Raw genomic sequence first — 19,904 nt, forward strand, 5'->3', positions numbered from 1 at the left:
ATTAAATCATAACTTTATTTGTATTATTATTTTGTATGCGAGAAAAAAGAAAACACACACTATGTGTTCATAAAAATGTTGCGACGCGATATGATGTTAACAATTACAAACATTGCAAAAACAAAAGTAAATAAACTATAAATTGTAAAATAAAATTCTTTAGCGATACACATACGAATATACATACACGCGAGTATATTTTGATTAAAAGCGCGCATTGCATAAAAAACCGCCATCAATTCTACTCCATTTGCACTTATTTCTGGAGATTTAAATATTTTAGAGTGAGGGGCTATATCGAAATCTTTCATTTTACGGTTTCAGGACGGATTGGATACTGAATGGACTCATAATTCGACAATAATCAATAGCTTTGAAAATTATTTAAATTCCCGCCAACGGTTAAGAAATCATTTCGATAAAACAGCAGCTGTGTTTATAGTGTTGTAAAGTGCGTTTAGCTTCATATCGATAACAAAAGTATCGACACGCTGTTATGTTAACTGACTGCACTGTTAAAGTTAACAGTTAGCTACACTGTTAACATTTAATATATTTAGTAAGTATTAATTATACTTATTTTCAAATTTATTGATTAAGGTCGGGACGGCGCGAACGCCATTCCCGGCTACCAAAAATTACACGCACGAGTTATTCACATTAGGAATAATCGCAGAGGTCAACTCAGCCGAGGTGCAATGGCCAAGCCTCACTCCGGAGGAACCGCCTTCGTGATCACGGTTAACCTCTACGCCAGGTAAGTATGCTTTTCTCAGCTCAGCATCTGGGTTTCCATTTCTTGACAGCTAGAACCATTTGGGAATTGTAAGCATTAAAACTACAAATTTGATGTTAGATGTATGCAGCAAAAAATATTTTTCTTCGCAGTTACTCGTGAGCCCGAAAGTATGCAACGAGTTCTTTAGTTTTGCTTGTCTCGAATAAAATCAATTTAAATTGTAACTGCTCAACGTATTTTTGTTGGTTGATTTATGTGTTCCTTGCTAATGTTTAATTATATATGAAAATGCAATTATATATAAATATGAAATTAAAAACGAGATTCTATTATGCTTTTCGAAAGTTTATTTCACTTTTTGCTCAACTTATAGCTAACTATAACACGTTCACATCATCAATGGAGTTCGCATGGCCGCCTTACATCTTGAAGTACTTGGTGTAGTAATCATGGAAGAAGGTGTAGTCGAAGTGGCCGTAGTTGGAGTAACCCTTGTAGTTGTAGTAGGGCTCCATGGTGTCAATGTGGTAGATCTCGACATCCTTGAAGTACATGTTGGGCACGTAGAATTCGTACTCATCGATCTCGCGGTCGAAGGGATAGCCGAATGGCATATCATCGATGTAGCGAGCGCCGGAGCCAATGCCGCAAGAGTAGGTGTAGTCAAAGGTAGAGAACTGCTCGTGAGTGGCAGGAGCAACATATGGCATCACCATGAAGAACATCTGCATGGGCATACCCTTCTTCCAGCCCATGGGCAAGACTAGGCGATCGGGGAAGCCGCAGTGAGCCTCGCTCATGTCCAGAGGGAAATCGTATTTGCCATCGAAGGCCATCATGACGTAGTAGTACAGTTCGCTGTAGCTGGTGCGATCCTTGACGGTCCAGTAGAAGTCGTTGGATTTGCGGGTGAACACATTGCTGCCGGCCTTCAATTCGTAGTAGAACTCATCCACTTCCATGAAGTTCATGCGGTTCTCGTGCAGAGACATGACGCGACCGAACTCATCGAACTTGGGACCAATGAAGGCGCGCACAACAACCTTCTCAGCCTTGTCGGACTCCACGGTGTAGGTGTAGGAGAATGGCTTGTGGTTGAGGCGCATCTGGCGAGCGTACAGAGACTTGTCCCAGACGAATTTGCCCTCGTGGAAGACCATCTTGTCGTTGAGCAGATTGGTGACATCAAAGTCAACCAGATCGAAGTAGGTGACCAAATCGCTGACTTCCACGTGCTTGAGGGCAACGCCGGGCATCATCAGTTCCTCCTTGGTGTACTTGGGCAGGTAGTGCATGAACTTGAAGTAGACCTGGACGATCGACTTGTAGAACATGTAGTACATGGGATCGCGCATCATGGTCTCGAAGTTGAGCATCACGTTGGGGTACACTTCCATCTGGTGGAAGTCGGCGTCGGCGAAGTACATGTGAGCGAACATGTACCAGAACTGGTAGAACATCTTGTCCATGGCATCAATGTTGCCCTGCATCATGTTGCCAATGAACTCAACGGACTCGGGTTTGCGGAGATCGATCATGTGACCATCGGCGGTCTTGTAGTAGCCCATGTCGACAATGTTGTGGATGCGCTTCATGAATCCGGTGATCTTGTGGAGCATCTCGAAGTTGCCGTAGGTCTCCAGTTCGTAGTAGTTCTTGCGGTAGCTGTAGCCAATGCCGTTGTAGTAGATCAGCTGAGGATCGTAGCCCATCTCGATCTGGTGGTACCAGCTGAACTCGGGAATCATGCCATAGCCGTGCGACAGACGCTCCATGTAGTAGCGAGAGAGCAGCTGGTGAACGGTGTACAACCAGAGTTCGCCGCGACGATCGTTCTTCAGGCCGAAGGTGTTGCCATCCAGGAAGAAGGCGTAGTCCATGTTCAAGTAGTACCAGTATGCGTTCCAGCCCAAATCCTCGGTGAAGTAGGACAGTTTGGACTCCTCGTTGTAGATGTCGAGGTCACGAGTGTAGTCGACGGGCATCCACCAAACCTTAAGGTCCTTCATGATCTGGTGCCATTTGGTGTCCTGGTTGAATTCGTAGATGTTCTCGCGCAGAATGAACTTGTGCTCGCCGTACCAGTGCTCGCCGAGACCCATGAGTTTCCACCACTGCCACATCTTCCAGTCCTTCATGTACATGTAGTCATCGCTGTGGTACATGTTGTCGTAGTGGTGTCCCTTGAAGAAGACATCCATGTACTCCTTCTCGTACATGTTCATCTTGGTCCACATCTCGTAGTCGAATTTCTCGGCCTCATAGACGAACTTGCTGTTGAAGAAGAACTGGGGGAAGATTTCGTAGATGGCGGGCAGCATCAGGCCGTGGAAGTCCTCGCGGTGGATGACAGCCAAAGTCAAAGCATAGACAAACATGCCCTCGTTGACGTGCATGCGAGCCCAGGCAACGTTGTGCTTGAAGGTCTCGAAGTCCTTGGCGTAGTAGAAGAAGTTGAAGAGACCACGGGCCTGCTTGGCATGCGACTTGACCAGCTGACCAAAGAATTCACCCTTGGGCAGCAGCGAGTGCATCTTGTAGGCCTCGAAGAACTTCTTCATGTAGATGTCATAGTGCTGCAAAGAGAGAGGAGAGCATGAAGCAATCCTTCAAGTTCATTTGATTATACTTACGGTGTAGTAGGACTCTTCGAAGTGGAATGTCTTTCCCTCGGCAATGTACTCCTCGAACATCAGAGGATCCTCAACTCTGTACACAATCTCGAACAGGAACTTTTGCTTGTACAAAAAGTCCTTATTGGCGATCGTGACCTCGTGCGCCTTGTGGAAATTGGCCGCGGCGACCAGGCTCACACAGGCCAACAAAACGATGGCGAGTTTCATGTTGAAGATGCTGCAACTACAACTGCGATGACAACTCCTGCTACTACAACTGCTCCGGATTGGATGCTCAACTGGAATCCAATGCCTAAAGACTGTTGCTTTTTCGGATGCCAGACACCTGCTTATATACCACCCCAAAAAGAAATGGCGTTTCGATGTGCGCTGACGTTAACCCAAATCTGTCTGATAGCTGAGGTATTAAGGTTGACCCTCAATGTCACCTGAGACCTGAGCGTATCTCAGGTGCTTTCATCATTTGAACATCTGTTGCTCTGATGCAGCGATGCGTTTGTTCCCTTATCACTTATCACTTGGCTGCGGTTGTCAACGGCCCCAAAAAATTTCAATTGATATTCAAATCTAAATTAAAAACCCAATAACAATGCAAGGTAAGGCAAGTCCGGGGTCTGTTAATCAATGCATCATTTGTTGTTTGTTGTTGTTTTCGAGTTTATTTCTAGAATATTTGTTGCTCTTTTTCGACTTTGTTGAAGCTGCTGATTTTTTTTTGGTTTTTGATTTTTTTAGTTTTTGTTTTTTGTATTGACATCAATGTTTCTACGAGTACCACTTACGAGTATCTGAAGCAAGTTGTCTTGTCTCGATCTTGATCTGGATTTACATACGATATAATACGTCTGAGGCATATTAACTTTTTATTAAAATGGATTAGTTCTCTTCATGCAATATACTTAAATTGTATTATTTGTTATTAATTGGAGATAATGAAAGTTCTTTCTTTGTTCATTTTTTGTTATTCGATCATTTGTTTTATGTTTTGCAGAAAAATGTTTGCTATCTAATTTTACTTAAGTACATAATGTGATAATCGACATGAAAATTTCGTATATATAAAGATATATATATCAATTTGTGTATGTGTGTAGGTGTATGTGTTAGATTATTATTCATGTTGATTAATTGAAATATATTAAATTTGTTATTCGATTTTTGAGTTTTGCCTCGTTTTGTTTGTTTGTTTGGTTGGTTGTTGTGTTGGACTCTTGTGCGCTTAGCTGCAAAATCTTTTCCCATCTGATATCTATGTATATATAGAAATATGTAATGTATATGTATCTGTCATTAGTCCTTGCCAACTCGTTGGAGCCCCAGGTCGTAAGCCTATACCTCTGTATATATATATCTATACTTGTATGTCAAATTTTATTATCAAAATTGTCTAAGAACTCTCAACTTGGCGCTACATCGCCTGACATTTGTCCATTTGTTGTCTGTTCTGCTCTGCGTGCAAATTGTTTTAAATAAATTCTAGTTTTATAAGATTGTATGTAGTATTGATGTAACAGAAACTTAACAACAAATCGATGACAATTTATAATGTATAGGCTTAAGTAATTATTGTGTTGTTGTGTTATTTGTTATTCTTCAAGAACTAGAAAAATTAATTATGCTTTGAAATGTATTGTCTCTCGTTTAGATTTAGCATTATGTACATGTATTTATAAGTAGGTAAGTAATAATATTATTATTAATATTTTATTTTTATATGTATTTGTTGATGTATCAAACCCTTGCCCAAATTACCAAATTACCAAACTACCAAAAGGTATATAAGTATAGATAGAGTACATACATATCTTATCGTTCAATATCAATCTAGTTAATAGTTGCATCTCTCGGATACATTTCTCATTTCTCTGTCGCAAAGTTGTATTGTTCATGTTGTTGTTCTTATTCTTATTCTTGTTTGTGTTATTATAAACGTTTAAAGAACAAAATAGATGTATACATTTATTTATAAAAAACACACCAATCATGCAAATAGATTTCAAAAGTTACAAGAAAAAACATTTGATAACAAAAAGTGGAATCGTTCCTCACAATAAATCTTCGCCTCCTTATTCCATATGCATATTCAAAAAGGTTTGGCCTTCTTTTTAGCATTAAATATTATTATTGTTACAAGTATTAAGTATTGTCATTATTATCATTAATCATTATTATTATTATTATCGTCTCTGTAACATTCTCAAGAAGCACCACAGTAGTCAGTAGCAATAAATAACTTCTATATGTTTTTATACTTTTCTTTTGTTTTTAGTTTTGTAGTACATTTAAAATGTGTAAAATTATTGTATTGGTTTTCCATTCAATTAATTTCTTAACTTTCGCTTCATCTTTTCGTTTGCCTTTTATTGTCATTTTTGTGGCATTCGCTTAGCTTATTTATTTTTATTCTTATCTTACAAGCAAAAATTCTTGCGCACTTTTCAATTATTGTCATTGTGTCGCGTTTTATTTATTGTCGGCTTTCAATTTACATAGAACCGTTCATCTCACTATATATATATATATACACATATCGTTATATGGATATATATATATAACATATATGTAAGTAGTAGTTGTCTCTAGAAAAATTACAAGTTTACTGTGTAAATGTAGATGTAAATGTATAAGTAAGTTTTCTGTTTTCTGTTTTTAACTTCGCCTTTTCTTTTTCTGTTTTTTCGTATGTAAAAAAAGTAGAATTCCCTTTACGTAAATATACAAAGACCAATCTCCTAGCCACGCCATAGTTTCAACAGTTTTACACCTTACAAATTATTATGAAGATATGTCTTTCAGATGATATTAGCCTGGTTGTAGTGTTTAATATGTATTCTAGTGCTGACCAAAGATCTCCCAGGCGTCGCAGATGCCAGTGAAATTATTATAAATTCGTTAAAAAAGATTTGCAATATGGGTTTTTTGGGGAGTTAGGATATGTGTCGAGTCGTGTCTAGTGTCTAGTGTCGCTGGGAGATCTTGGAACACGTCTAAACGGCAATTTAATGGCCAACAGACTATCAGGCAAGTCGAGGGCTTCTTACAACCACGCTAACAACTGTCGAAACTATGCAGAACAGCAGCGAATTGTGGCTTAACTGTAGAGTATTGGTTGCGCCACTTGCGCCCGCGTCTACAACATTGATTTTCCATCCCAGATTGTTGTGGGTGAAGCACTGCGAGAGTGTTTTTGGCATAAGTGAGGAGTTTTCTTCGGTATAAAAGTGATCGACTTACCTGATAATACAGCACATCGGGCGCATCATTTGGCACCGTCCAGTTCATGTAGCCCGGCTCTCCATCCTCGCACTTGAAGACCAACGTGCCCTTATACTCCTCGAACGTCGAGATCTCCGCTGAACGATCCACAGTGCGATGTTCCCATTCGCAATAGCGTCCCACTGTTAAGGAATAAAACGTTCTTTTAGTGCACAGTTCTTTTTGGGATTCAGAGGGAACTACTTACCACCTGTGGGTATGGCATTTCCATCCTCGTCGTATTCCACGCCCGCAAATGCTGTTTGCTTACGAGCCTCCAGGCCAGTCTTTTGACCCAAGCCTCCCTCCGGAGAGTCTGTGATGTACAAGGGATGATATCTAAGAGAGACAGACATTCATTATTATTTGATTTCAGAATTTGAGCTTCAAGTTTATATTCTTCATTCTTTACCCTCTCTTGTATATTTTAGTAGTAACTTACCTCGCTGGCTGTGCGGGATCGTTGCCTCCTTCGATGTAAAACTCATAGGTCAGTCCACGCTCCACCGTAATCTCAGGTATCAGCAGATCGTTGATGTACCAGGCAATGCCCCACGAGGGCACTCCTGTGATGGCTGTGTAGCCACGCTTGCCACCCGTGGGTCCAATGCTAGCACGGAACTTGCGCTCTCCCACAATTGTACGCGTTGGCCAAGCCTTTGGTCCGCTCTCGTCCTTCACATCATACAACGAATTCTTGCAGCTGTGATCGTTCTGTAAAACAAATCAGATTAATTTAAACGACTCTAAATGAATAACAATTTATTTCAAACTTACGCGCTTTGAGAAGTTGATGCGTATGTCATCGGGGTTGTGATCGCTGGCTGTGTGCGAGTGTGCGTTGGCCTCTTTGCGGGCATTGAGTGGTCCCACAGCGGCGATAATGGAGACTTCACGATCGATGGGAATGGGCATGTCATAGATGGCTTCGTTGGTTTGCAGCAGACGCTTGTAGCGGATGCTGGTGACGCCGTTCTTACGATCGCCGCTGACTGTAAGTAAAAAAGAGGAGTATAAGATCTGTATAAGAGTGGAAAGGGTATTGGAGGAAGGAAAGGCTATAAAGTATATGTAGAAATTGTATACGACAAGTGTAAAACTGTATTATCTATGGTATAAGAGTAATATAAAACAGGTATAAGAGTGGTATAAGACTTGTATAAAACTTGTATAAGACTGAAGCAAGGATAGGCTATAAAGTATATGTAGAAATTGTATACGACAAGTATAAAACTGTATTATCTACGGTATAAGAGTAATATAAGACTTGTATAAGAGTGAAGAATATGTAGAAATTGTATACGTCAAGTGTAGTATCTACGGTGTAAGAGTAGTATACGACTTGTATAAGACTCGAGAAGAGAAGCAAAACCTTTGCTAGATACGTACCCACAATGACATCATTGCGTGCTCCAATTCGATCATCGGGACAAACTCCGCGCTGTCCATCGCATTGCGACAAATCCGAGATGAAGTAATCTTCGGCCCGGAAGACGCGGGCAGTTGTATCGTAGAAGGCGACCACAACGTCAGACTGCGCCATTTGGGGTCGTCCATTGGCGCCAGAGAGACCAAAGGCCATGTACTGATCCTCATTGATGCGACCAAAGAGTTCGATCTGCAAATATTCGCCTTGAAGCTCCCACTTGACTTGCAGCTTGTTGGGCAGAATCTCGCGGCAATTGGAGTAAACAGGCCGCGGTGTGGTTGTGGTCTGAAATGCAAAAAGAAGCGAGTATAAGAGTGAGGATAGTGAGTGAATATTGTGGCAGCATGCATGAAGCTAGGGCTAGTACTTACGGGTGTATACCACCATGAAGGCTAATGCGGCGCGCATAAGTTAGTTAAAGAGATATACAATAATGAGAGTTGTTATGCGGGAAACATGAGTTATGGTTAAATACAGGTGTGTGTGTTTGTGTGTCATGTATGTGTTGCGAATAATGTGTTGATTGAAGAAGGTTAAACTTATCTCTTTACTTACCGTGATCTTGGTCTGACCCAATGCTGGTGGCACATCCAAGTCCTTGGGTATGAAAACGTGTCCAAAGTTGTGTCTATATTCCACACACCAAACAGCCAGCCAATCAATATCGTAAACAGTCAAAGCGCCTGGCAATTGTATCTCAATATCTTCGCCTTGATAGCCACGCAGCGGCTCCAGCGAACCAATCTCATTGGGCACCTAGAAATGAGAGGGAAAATTGATTAGTTTAAGGCAGAAATTCTAATTTAATCAAATTAAATATACTTGTAAATAATAGTGTTTTAATATCAATAATTTACATTTTAGAAGTGTAACAATAAACACCAATTAAAAATATTAAAATATATTCGTTAGTTTTAAGAAAAGTTTATTTATATTGGAAATTCAAATTCTAGTCTTATATTTTTATGCTAGTTCTATTTCATACTAAAAGTGTAAGTTAAGACAAGATATTTCTTAACAATAAACATTAATTAAAGATATAAGGAAATCTTGGACAATTGGTCTTATATTTTTATACTAGTTCTATTTCATACTTCCCTAATTTCTGTTACTCACCTTTATACCCATAATATTGGGTTCGCTGCCATTGCCCACCCAGAAGTAAGCATCAGGTCCAGCGCCATCGTAATGCAGATTGGGTCTGTAAGAAAATGTAGTTAATATTACTTTAATCAGCATTATTATATGAAAGTATTAATATGTACTTACATATAGAATGTCTTAGCATCCAATACGCTGATATTGCTAGAGCGCAATCCATGGGCCAGACGTCTGAACTCTGGCAATACTCTAGGCTTGGGCACATCTAAGTTAGGTGGAATGAAAACTTCGCCAAAATCAACCTGAAATGTGGGAACATAGCATTACTCTTTAATAAAATTAAGAGTATTGAATTAAAGGTAACAAAAATGTGTGTCAGTTTATGTCATTAGAAGCTTTGCTAATATTTTTTATATTTTTGATTTTCGAGAGAGAAAAATTTAATTGCATTTCACAATTTCATGAAAGGAACAAAGGTATTTAGTTTATTACTATACTATGGTATACTTAGGATATTTATATTTCACATTTTCATTAAAAAGATAAAGGGATTAAAGTTATTACTATTCTATGATGAAGATTCAAAAATTCATATACAAAGATTCGCAGACCTAAACTTACATATTTTTGAATATGCATTTACTTTTCATATAGTTTAGGGTTCAGTAATCTGCATCTTTGCTCTTTAGAGTAGCGAATTAGTAAATGTAAATCTGTACAGATCTGAGGGATTTGGTGTGTTAAAAGAGCAGCATTCTAAGTAAATGAATTACTTTCTTGGTATGCAAATTGTTATTAACAATTTGTGTATTTGTCGCATGGAAATCGCATTTATATTTGAGACATATATGCACATATAATATATTTGCTCGACAATAAACCAACAATTTTGTTGTTGTATACTAAAAGATTTGGGTACATAGCGCTGATTACCACTACAAGTAAAGCACACACACACACACATAGTAGTATACGTATACGTTATGTACATGCATGAATGTTTATGGGTTTGTGGAGCTCCCCCAAAAAATGGGCATGCGCGCGCAGAACTCCACAAAACAACAAACACACACACACACACACACACATACACATACATACAAACATACCCCCAAACGTAGTGAGTGTGTTAGTGTGTGTGTGTGTGTGTCAGCCCCCAAGAACTTTTTTGGCTGTCAGTCAATGGAAGCGGAGAAACAGAGAGCGAGCGTCACACACACACACACAAACACACACACAAACACAAAAACACACACACACATACTAGTGTAGCTCAGAGTTTGCGTGTATTTTACAAATGTAACAGCTCGACACCCTGTATCCTTTGGCTGTGTAGGTGTGTGTTTGTGTTTATGTATTTGCATGTGTAGGTGTGCCTGTCTGTATGTCTGTGTATGTGTGTTTGTGTATTTGTGTGTGTATATGCAACCACTTGAGTTAATCAAAAATGTCTGCTGTAATTTATTTTACTATGGCGGCCATCTTTAGCTCCCCTTTCTGGCACAACGCACCTCCCTCTTTGTCTTCCCCATCTCTCCTCCCTCTCTTGCTTCATCAAGGAGTTTTGATAAAATTTGCATTTATTTTCTTTGCTTTTTATTTCATTTCATTTTAAATGCATTTTTATTTGCCGAAGTTAAACAAAAGTAATATTCTCAGCCTCAACTTCGGAGTTGCAAGCGAGCATAATTTGTGTATGTATCCCCACCACTCAAGGGGGAGAGGGGGGTAGGGAGAGCCCCTGAAATGGGGTGCGGTCAGGCTGAGTCTGAGTGTATTTTTTTTTTTCGGTTTTCATTCTTCAGTCGCTATGCAGAAATGTAATTAAATCTCTCTCTCTCTCTTTTACTCGAAAAACAAAAATAGAAAAAATAGTAGCAAAGCTTCTAATGAAAACAAACTTTGCTAAAATGACTCACATCTAAGAGAGGGGGGAAAAAAGTAAAATCAATGCTTGCAACTTTTGGCTGCATTTAAATTACAAAAATGTAATTACAAAACGCTTTTTGGGGTCTTCACACACAAATCTGTTTGAATGGCGCGTGCCGTTAAAAGGAAAAACTGCTGGGGAGAAGAGAAAGAAAAAGCAGGAAAACGACTTACCGTAAAGCGTCTGCACCACACGGACAGCCATCGAATGTCCTTAATCCTTTTGCCCATGGGTAAACGCAGTATGATGTCCGTATTGTTGTGCGCCTGCAATATGGGCGGATCGCTGCGGGAGGCGTGCAAAAAAAAGAAACAGAGAAAAAAAGATAAAGAACTGTGAGAAGAGTAACTAGAAGAAACAGACAACGATAAGATGCGTTCCTTCTTTCGTTCGTTCAGATGAGATACAATAAGATGAGTTGGCTTGAATTGGGTGGAGAGTAAACTCTGTGTGTGTGCCTTTCACTGTGTCCATTGTAATGAAAGCCTTCAAACTCTGACCAGCAAGTAAATACAGTGCAGTATCTTAAACTGGCCACAAAAGAATTTTTTGAGACGCTTGAATGCTGCAATCTGCTTACAATTCGTCATCTACTCTTTACTTCTTTTAGTTCAATTATAATATAAGCATATTAAATGTTAAAAAAAAATACTTATTTGTTCTACTGAATGTACTATAACTACATATATACTAAAGGCGCATTTTTATATCGCTAAATCGATGAAGGCAATATAATTTTCCCCAAACTCAATGAATTGAACGCTTTGGAAACACTATTGTATGTTTACTTTGTACTTCTTCTTTTAGCAAATTAAATGTTAACAAATATACTTTTATGATCTACCAAATATACTAATAGAGTTGATAATTTAGTATATCCATAAAGTTGTCCAAAGGCGCATTTCTGTATCGGTAAATCGATAAAGTCAATATAATATTGTCCTAAACTCAATGCATTGAACGGTTTGGAAATACTATTGGATGTTTACTCTTTACTTCTTTTAGCAAATTAAATGTTAACAAAAATACTTATTTGTTCTACCAAATGTACTAAATGCGCCAATAATTTACTAACATATAACCCTAAATTACACTAAAAGTGTATTTCTATAAACAAAATAATATTTCCCTAAATGCGGCGCGTTGAACGGGTTTTATTTTTACCCATTACTTCCTTCTTTAAAATCTCGTTAAGGCTGGTGAAAATTCAATCTTTTCGGTGGAATAACATATACATATTTAAAATCTAGAACAAACTATTTTAAATAATATTTATTTGTTCCACCAAATATACTAAAACAGTCAAACATTATAATTTGTAATCTCCAATATATCTAAATTTTTCATAAGACTTAGGAAGATTTCTTCATATCTTTAATTGTTGTTTCTTTTCTAAATTTACCCCTTCAAAATGTAAATTATTGATATTATCACTATGGTACCATATATGTACATACATATATTATCATTATTCTACATCCATTACAGGAAAATTAAAAGTTTGTGTATTAGTAGTAATAAATTTTAAAAGTATTCGAAATAAATTTAACGTATTAAGTGGAAATGAATTTTGAAAGTATCCGAAATAAATTTAAATTATTTTCATTAAACTCTTCAGTTGCTATTTTTAACTTAGTCAATTATCACTGTAGTTCAATCTCTGCTAGTCGCATGTATCTATGTCTATTGAGTGTAATGTGCGCTTATTAAGAGCCTTGCTGCCTTTGTGTGTCTCTATCTCTGTCGCTCCGCTCGATTGTGATAAAATGCAGTCCTTTTGGCCCCAAGGCTCGACTTTCAACCATACACTGGTCAGCAGGGCACTGGACACTGAGGACACTGAGGACAAAGAGGACACAGATGACACTAGGGCACAGGGCACGCCTCCAATTTGCACAGTCAATATTGACGAGTGCTTGTAGTTGCAGTGTCATTAAAATTAAAGCGAAACCAAGCAGAAAATGCAACAATGTCAACAACTGGATAATGCACTTTGTTGCCTCAATCCTCAATCTTCTTCTTCCTCAATCCCTCTCAGCTTACTTCTTTGCCTTCCTCCATTCATGTCGCATCCATTAACTCCAAGGCTGTCCATGAACTGAACTGAATCCTCGGAGCCAATTAACACTTGCAACACATCCACATTTTGGCACTTTTTCTAAGCAAAAAACTGATGAAGATTTATGACGTGGCATGCCACACATTCAGATGTGCAACGTCTAATGTTTGTGCTGATGTGTCTCTGAGTATTTCTACTGTGTATGTAAGCTACTTGTGGGTTTTTGCCCTGTGGAAGCCATTGAATACAATTATTAAAATTAATTATGCTCTGTCCCTGGCAAAGCCAACAAAAGCATATTATCACCAACTGCATAGCTGTGTGCAACGTTGATATAATTAATTAACTTCGGTGAAGCCAAAAATATTTCATATGAAGGAACAAGTCGTTTTAATATTCATTAACTTATTTAACTATTGAGATTATTTTGGAAATTCAAAGGCATACAATAACTAGTTACTATACACGAATTGACTAACATTCGATTTAAGAAATTGTTCCTTTAATAAAAATTATTATTATTCATTATTGTCTTCCACCGAATATTACTTTTGTTTAAATAGGAAAGAAAGCTACAGTCGAGTCAATCAAATCAAAACAGTACAGTATTACTCCATAAATATACCAAAACAATACTGAAATATACCAAGGTTGTATGGTATATCGATATACCATTACATTCCAAATATACAAAATATACTAGATTGTCTGAAGTCAAATAAATTTGTTTACCTTCAAGAAAAGTAATGCTCTAAAACCTTGACTAAAATATACTATGCCGATATACCATTAAATTCAAAATATACTATTGAGGACAAAATATACTAGATTGTCAAATAATAAAATACATTTCTTTACGTACAAAAAAAAGAACAACTCTAAAACCTTGGCTCAAATATTATTATTTTTATAGAAAATTAAAGCTACACTCTTCGCACACATATTTCAATCTTTATCAATAGAGTATTACTTAATAGATATGCCAAATTATTATATCAGAACAATACTGAAATATACCAAGGCTATATATGGTATATGGAGACACCATTGCATTCAAAATATGCCATAGAGTTCAACATTTCCTAGATTGTCAAACACGTTAAATCAATTTCTTTATCTACAAAAAAAGTAAAGCTCTAAAATCTTTACTCAAATATTATTATTGTTATATAAAATCAAGGCTTCAGTCATATTCCACATATTTCAACCTTTAACTTTACTTTTATTTCTCAAATCTGGGCTACAAAATGTGATTAATATCGCTTCAAAGCAAGCTGCTTTAAAAATCTATTTTTTGCGTTGGTTCGAGAGAAAACAAGAACTAACTCAAAAGCCTGACAAAATGAAGAAATATTATTTTCAATTATGTGAGTTTTTCCTTGCCAATTCTATCCAATTTCAATTACTTAACTTTGTTGCATTTACTGCAGCTGCTGTTTTTTTCCAGCACAAAAGCGTATATCAGTCTTAATTTGCATTCCACGTTGGAATACCTTAAAGTTAGAGCAAGGCAAAAAGTTCCATCAGAATATTGGCAATAATCATAATAAAAGTGAGGAGAGTAGAGTTGAGGGAAATCTCAAGGGGTTCGTGGCATGATGATGAAAATTATGATGAAGTCGAGTATAGAAGTAATCAGTCTCTTCCTTGTTTGGGGGTTAAGCATGTGTGCCAGTCACTCAGTCAGTCAGTTAGTAGGGTTGTCAGTTGGTCGAGTTTGTGGTGTAACAAGTGTCGAGGCGACTGCAGACATTAGACACGGCTAAGCACTTAATTTACACCCTCGAGATGACGTTGACAACGTTGCGCGTTGCGCGTTGTCCGAGGTTGTCAGGAGGTTCAGCTCTGACCTTTAATGAGCCCAAAACAAATTGAATGGTGCTGTGTCAACAGCGCAAAGCAAGTGCGTATCCCTCAGATACACATTCACATTCATTCTCATTTCGTCTGGCTGTCAGGAGGACATCTTCAGATTGAAGTCCTTGCTGCTACTGTTTACGCTCAGCCTTGTGTCTTGTATTTTGCCAACGCAAATATGTGTGTATGTATTGTGCTTTATTTGATTTGCTGAGCCGCCCTCGATGTGCGGGCACAAGATACAGATACATAGATATAGATACTGTTACAAATTCAGAGATTCAGATTCATTGATGCACTCAGCAAACAAATCCATAAGCATTTATCGATTTTTCCACCTCCCCACTTCAGTTTCATCTTTGCTTTACTTTTGCGAGAGTTTTGCTGGCCAAAGTGGGGAGTGTCCTGCCTTGTTTATTTGTCTATTGGCCACAAAAACCAGCAGCCGACAGTTCAGTGTGTCAATCAGTTATTGACTTGGGCTGTCAGCCATCCGCAATTTCCGCAAAATATCTGACAAAAAGCATCAACAACTTGTTGCATCAACTCATCTCTCTCTCTCTCTGGCATTTCGCAACTTGGCATTTTTTTGCCAGCTTTGCATAAAACGAAACGAACGCACAACAATTGCGACTGGCAATAAAAACGGAGCCAAGTCAGTAGACAAACAGTCAACAGCAAACAGCAAACAGCGATGAGCGAGTCAGCAGCAAAAGCAAAGCTCAATCACCCCCGAAATATGAATTAAGCGAACTTCCGACTATGCTGAATGACTGTACGAACACTCAGCACTCATTCACAACAAATTTTCTAAATTTATTATGAATGTTTAATGCTCTGGCCATCTACGTCACAACCAGCAACCAGACACAGCAACAACAAGCGCCAGCTGAGTCCCGGGCAACGACCACTCAATTAAATTTATATGAAAATATAAAATATGTCATTTGAAAAGGGGGCGCATAGCTGGTAATGTTTGAGGCATAACTCAGGAGATGAGCGTGACTAAAGCTTGACTACAAAATACCCTTAAAAATTGAAGAGATGGAGAGCTGACAATCAAAAGTATATTCATAATCCATAGAAAAGACTGCACACCACAATTAACAGTTCAGTATTATACCATAAATATACCAGAACAATACTGGAATAGACCAAAGCTAAATCTGGTATATCAATACACCATTACATTGAAAATATACCAAAGATTATAAAATATACTTGATTGCTAAAAAACTTAAATAAATTTGAAATAGAGAAAAACTCTAAAAAAAAAAAGTAACTCTAGAATTTCAATAACAAAACAGACATATGTTAATGTTACTATCTATAAAGTAGTTTTCTTATTGTATGAATCCTTTCTTAGACACAAACAAGTGGCAAATGACCTACTACCTATTGTGATTAAAAGAAAAAACAGTGCGGTATTCATTTTAAAATATACCGAATTAACATACCGCAAAAATACTAAATATACATAAAAGACTATTTATTTTTAAATATATGTATCAAATTATTAAATCGACAAAATACCGAAAATATACCAAAAGTTATGTTTGGTATATTTATATAGTGTGGCATTCAAAATATACCATAGATATATTTCAACAATATGGCATTAATTTTAAATTAAACCGGAAAAATACCAAAATTATACCGAATACTGTATTTGATATGTTATTGGTATAGTACTACTTTGAACAAATATACCATAAATATATCACAATTTACATAATGTTGGTACAATATTTCAGTTTGTAAAGCCAAGTAATGACCTTTAATAACTTTCTTTAGAAACTATATTCTTTAATAAAAAGAACCTAATATTAAAATATATTGTTCTGCCTTATTTGATATAAGCATCAAGTAAATGCAACACTAAAAGAAGGTAAAGAGTTAGACATTTTCTTTGAACTAGGTATACGTAAAAATGCAGAAAAGCTTTTGCTAACAAAAAATAATTTCATACAAAAATCTTTCGAGCATATTTAAGCACTATTGTTATATAAACTTTAATCATCACTGGGATTCATCTTTTATGCGAGGCAGCGCGAAGCTCATTGCAGCAAGCAGTTGTATGGCTTTTTATTTCGGTTGCAGGATGCGAACCAAAGTGAGATTCAGAGTTTGAGTTTCAGTTTGAGTTTGAGTAAGTGGTAGATACCGAAAAAGTGACAGCAACAGGCGCAACTACTTGAGGCATCTCTGTGTAGCTCTCTGTGTGTCACTCTCTTGTGTCCCCTTTTGCGCCGTTTTGCTGAACAACTTTTTTGTGCGGCTTAATTAAGTTAAAGGCATTAAAGTCGCTCATCAGGCAGAGAGTTGGCAAACGGCAAAAAGCATTTTTGCGTGTTGCGGCTGCGTTGTCAACGTTGATTAACATTAACACAATGAATGATGGGGCATGACTGGGGCACCAATGGGTGGCAGGCTCAACTCAACTCTAGACTTGACTCGACTCAACTCGACTTGCCTCTCGCCTCGTTTACAACTTGACAATGGGCACAAAACTAAAAACTTCGTTTTGCCACTTTGCATGCAACACATTTTAATGAGATCAGCATAAATCAGTATCAGCCAAGGGGGTGAACCAAAGAGGGGGGGCGGCGACTGTCAAAAGAAGTGCAGAAGGGGGAGGGAGGAGGCAAGGAGTGTGCTGCATTCATTGTGCAAGTTTTGTTGGAAATGCAAATGAGCAACAGCCAACGGGCGAGTGTCCCCCATCCTCCTTCCTCCTTCTCCTCCCCCATCTTCGTCCTCGTCATGGCAACGGGGCGTTAATCAGCACAGCGTCCCGGCTTCCCGCTCAACACAACAACAACAACGACACAAAAAAATTCTAATTTAATTACTTATGCTCGATGCATCCATTGTGACACATACAAACACAGACACACACACACCATCACACACTGACAGTGGAACAAAGCGAGCGTGAACATAAAAAGAAGTGAGCAGCAGCAGCAGCTTGGGTTATATAATTAAAGCTGATTGGCAGCCGCTCAAGACCAAGACAACGTCGAAGCCCCAGTGATGATGAAGTCAACGCTGTCAGCTGCCATTAGCCAAAAGCAAAAAGCCAAAGCGAGTGCAACATCAAGCGACAATCACCTGCATTTATCTAACTCAACTATATACTAAAGACACAGACAGAGTTGGCTACGATAATCTATAATCCAGCAACTCTAGCTTTAAAATTACGCTTGTTATTCGATTTTTTTGATTTGCGGGGGCGGAAGTGGGCGTGGCAAAAATTTGAAACAAACTTGATCTGCGTGCAAACATAACATGCTGTAACAAAAATGCTCTATCTCTTATAGTCTCTGAGATCCAGTGTTTCATACGGACGGACGGACAGGCGGACAGACAATCAGACAGACGGACAAACGGACATGGCTAGATCATCTCGGCTGTTGGTGTTTAGGCACAATCACCTGCATTTATCTAACACAACTTATACTAAACTTGCAGACAGAGTTGGCTTCGATAATCTATAATCCAGCATACAACAAAATAAATATTACTATCGAAATCATTAGGCACAATAAATGCGCCCAAATGTATGCTATAGTTGGGCACTTAGCATAGGCGCCACACACACAAACACTCTCTCATATAATACAGCAATCATTTGCGTTCCACCCAGACAGCGCATCTGCCCCTCCCCATGCCTCTTGCCACATTGTGAAGAAGGTGCATGTGGCATGTAACGGCAGACTGGGGCAGGGGTAATGTGTGTGTCTGAAAGCGTAAAAGCGTGCAATCGCTACCGCGACGCTGTTCGTTCCGGCTTCTACCCCACTCACACACACACACTCACATACACAGAGAGGAGAGGATACAAGGATGAGGCATGCCAGTGTTATACATTGAACTAATAAAGCTCGGCACGTGGCATCAACAATGAAACGCATTAAAGTCGATTACAATATGAAGTTGGATCTGAGCATGGTTCCGGGTAAAGCGAAAGGCAGAGAAGTGGAGAGAAGCGCAGAGCGAGGGAGTTTTCTTTTTGAGTTGCCTTGATGGGCATATACACGTCATCAAGCAGCAGCAACAACAACAACAATAATACGACTTTTCAAGCGAGTAACCGCGCAATGAACGCGAAACAGCAGCAACAACAAAACCAAAGCCAAAAGGGGAGAAAACATTTTCAAAAGCTGTTGCTACAAAGTTTTGCTGAAAGCAAATTTTCACATATCAATATTTTTTCAATAATATATGCATTTATGATGTGAGAACTGAAATAATGAGGTACGAACATTAATCTCTTGTTAGAGATAAAGCTACTAAGTTTTATAAGCAATTGTGAGATGTTTGTTTTAGCTACACAATAAATAAATAATAAAATAACTAAAAATTAAAATAAAGAACTCAATATTTAAACTCTTTTTAACAAGCAATCTTAACAACTCTAGAATTTCCTACTAGGCTACTACAATAAAATAATAACTCAAGTAAAAAAATGATTGTCTTGACGCTATATAGCAATTCATCTAAATTTCAGAATTTCGTACTAGATTTCAGATTTTGTGCTCAGTTAAAGTAGGAAACTCTTCCATACTATAATGAGATTTTTGTTTATCTAATATCTGAAATTGTTCTCGAATTTTAGTTGTGATTAAAGAATTTATACTCAGCACCTTATTGAGACAATTCTTAATTAATGTGCGTTGGTAATTTAAACTACATTGAATGGATGAAAAATTTCATACTACAAACAAAATTCTATTGACTTATTTTTGGAAACAATCTGAAATCAATAATTTCGTTTTTAAATTCCAATATAAAACTTTTACATTCTAGAATAAAGAATATATAGAAATTTAATTTCTTGCTATTAAATATTAGTTTATAGTTCACAGTTGGATAAATAAGATTCTACTTCTTTAAGG

At 37.8% G+C, this 19,904-nt stretch overlaps 2 protein-coding genes and 1 non-coding gene across 4 annotated transcripts in view; all 3 read right to left on the reverse strand.

Moving 5' to 3' along the window:
* Positions 1-600: 600 nt before the first annotated feature.
* On the reverse strand, positions 601-765 carry LOC133839709 (U1 spliceosomal RNA). Its single transcript, XR_009894120.1, has one exon. It is a non-coding gene; the product is annotated as a U1 spliceosomal RNA (small nuclear RNA).
* A 298-nt stretch (positions 766-1,063) lies between these two features.
* Positions 1,064-3,683, reverse strand: LOC133835540 (larval serum protein 1 beta chain). Its single transcript, XM_062265521.1, has 2 exons — positions 3,373-3,683; positions 1,064-3,315 (listed from the first exon to the last, which is right to left on the reverse strand). The coding sequence occupies exons 1-2, from the start codon at positions 3,580-3,582 to the stop codon at positions 1,159-1,161; spliced, it is 2,367 nt and encodes a 788-aa protein (XP_062121505.1). The 5' UTR covers positions 3,583-3,683; the 3' UTR covers positions 1,064-1,158.
* A 324-nt stretch (positions 3,684-4,007) lies between these two features.
* Positions 4,008-19,904, reverse strand: part of LOC133835541 (protein Skeletor, isoforms B/C) — a 31,976-nt gene continuing 16,079 nt past the window's right edge. The window contains exons 4-14 of one of the 2 annotated variants that reach the window (XM_062265522.1): positions 11,264-11,375; positions 9,329-9,462; positions 9,176-9,260; positions 8,615-8,815; positions 8,431-8,451; positions 8,020-8,344; positions 7,408-7,622; positions 7,073-7,344; positions 6,839-6,969; positions 6,610-6,773; positions 4,008-6,548 (exon numbers count right to left, since the gene is read on the reverse strand). In XM_062265522.1, coding sequence (XP_062121506.1) covers positions 6,393-6,548; positions 6,610-6,773; positions 6,839-6,969; positions 7,073-7,344; positions 7,408-7,622; positions 8,020-8,344; positions 8,431-8,451; positions 8,615-8,815; positions 9,176-9,260; positions 9,329-9,462; positions 11,264-11,375 — 1,816 coding nt within the window. In that variant the 3' untranslated portion in view covers positions 4,008-6,392. The remainder of the gene's footprint in view (positions 6,549-6,609; positions 6,774-6,838; positions 6,970-7,072; positions 7,345-7,407; positions 7,623-8,019; positions 8,345-8,430; positions 8,452-8,614; positions 8,816-9,175; positions 9,261-9,328; positions 9,463-11,263; positions 11,376-19,904) is intronic. The other variant, XM_062265523.1, reaches the window with a different exon arrangement.

The sequence above is a fragment of the Drosophila sulfurigaster genome, chromosome 2R (assembly GCF_023558435.1).
Source record: "Drosophila sulfurigaster albostrigata strain 15112-1811.04 chromosome 2R, ASM2355843v2, whole genome shotgun sequence".
Classification (NCBI taxonomy): Eukaryota; Metazoa; Arthropoda; class Insecta; order Diptera; family Drosophilidae; genus Drosophila; species Drosophila sulfurigaster.

Coding starts and splice junctions, on each gene's coding strand:
- LOC133835540 (XM_062265521.1), bottom strand. CDS start 3,582: ATGAAACTCGCCATCGTTTTGTTGGCCTGTGTGAGCCTGGTCGCCGCG. Junction 3,316..3,372: donor TCGAAGAGTCCTACTACACC/GTAAGTATAATC, acceptor CTCTCTTTGCAG/CACTATGACATCTACATGAA.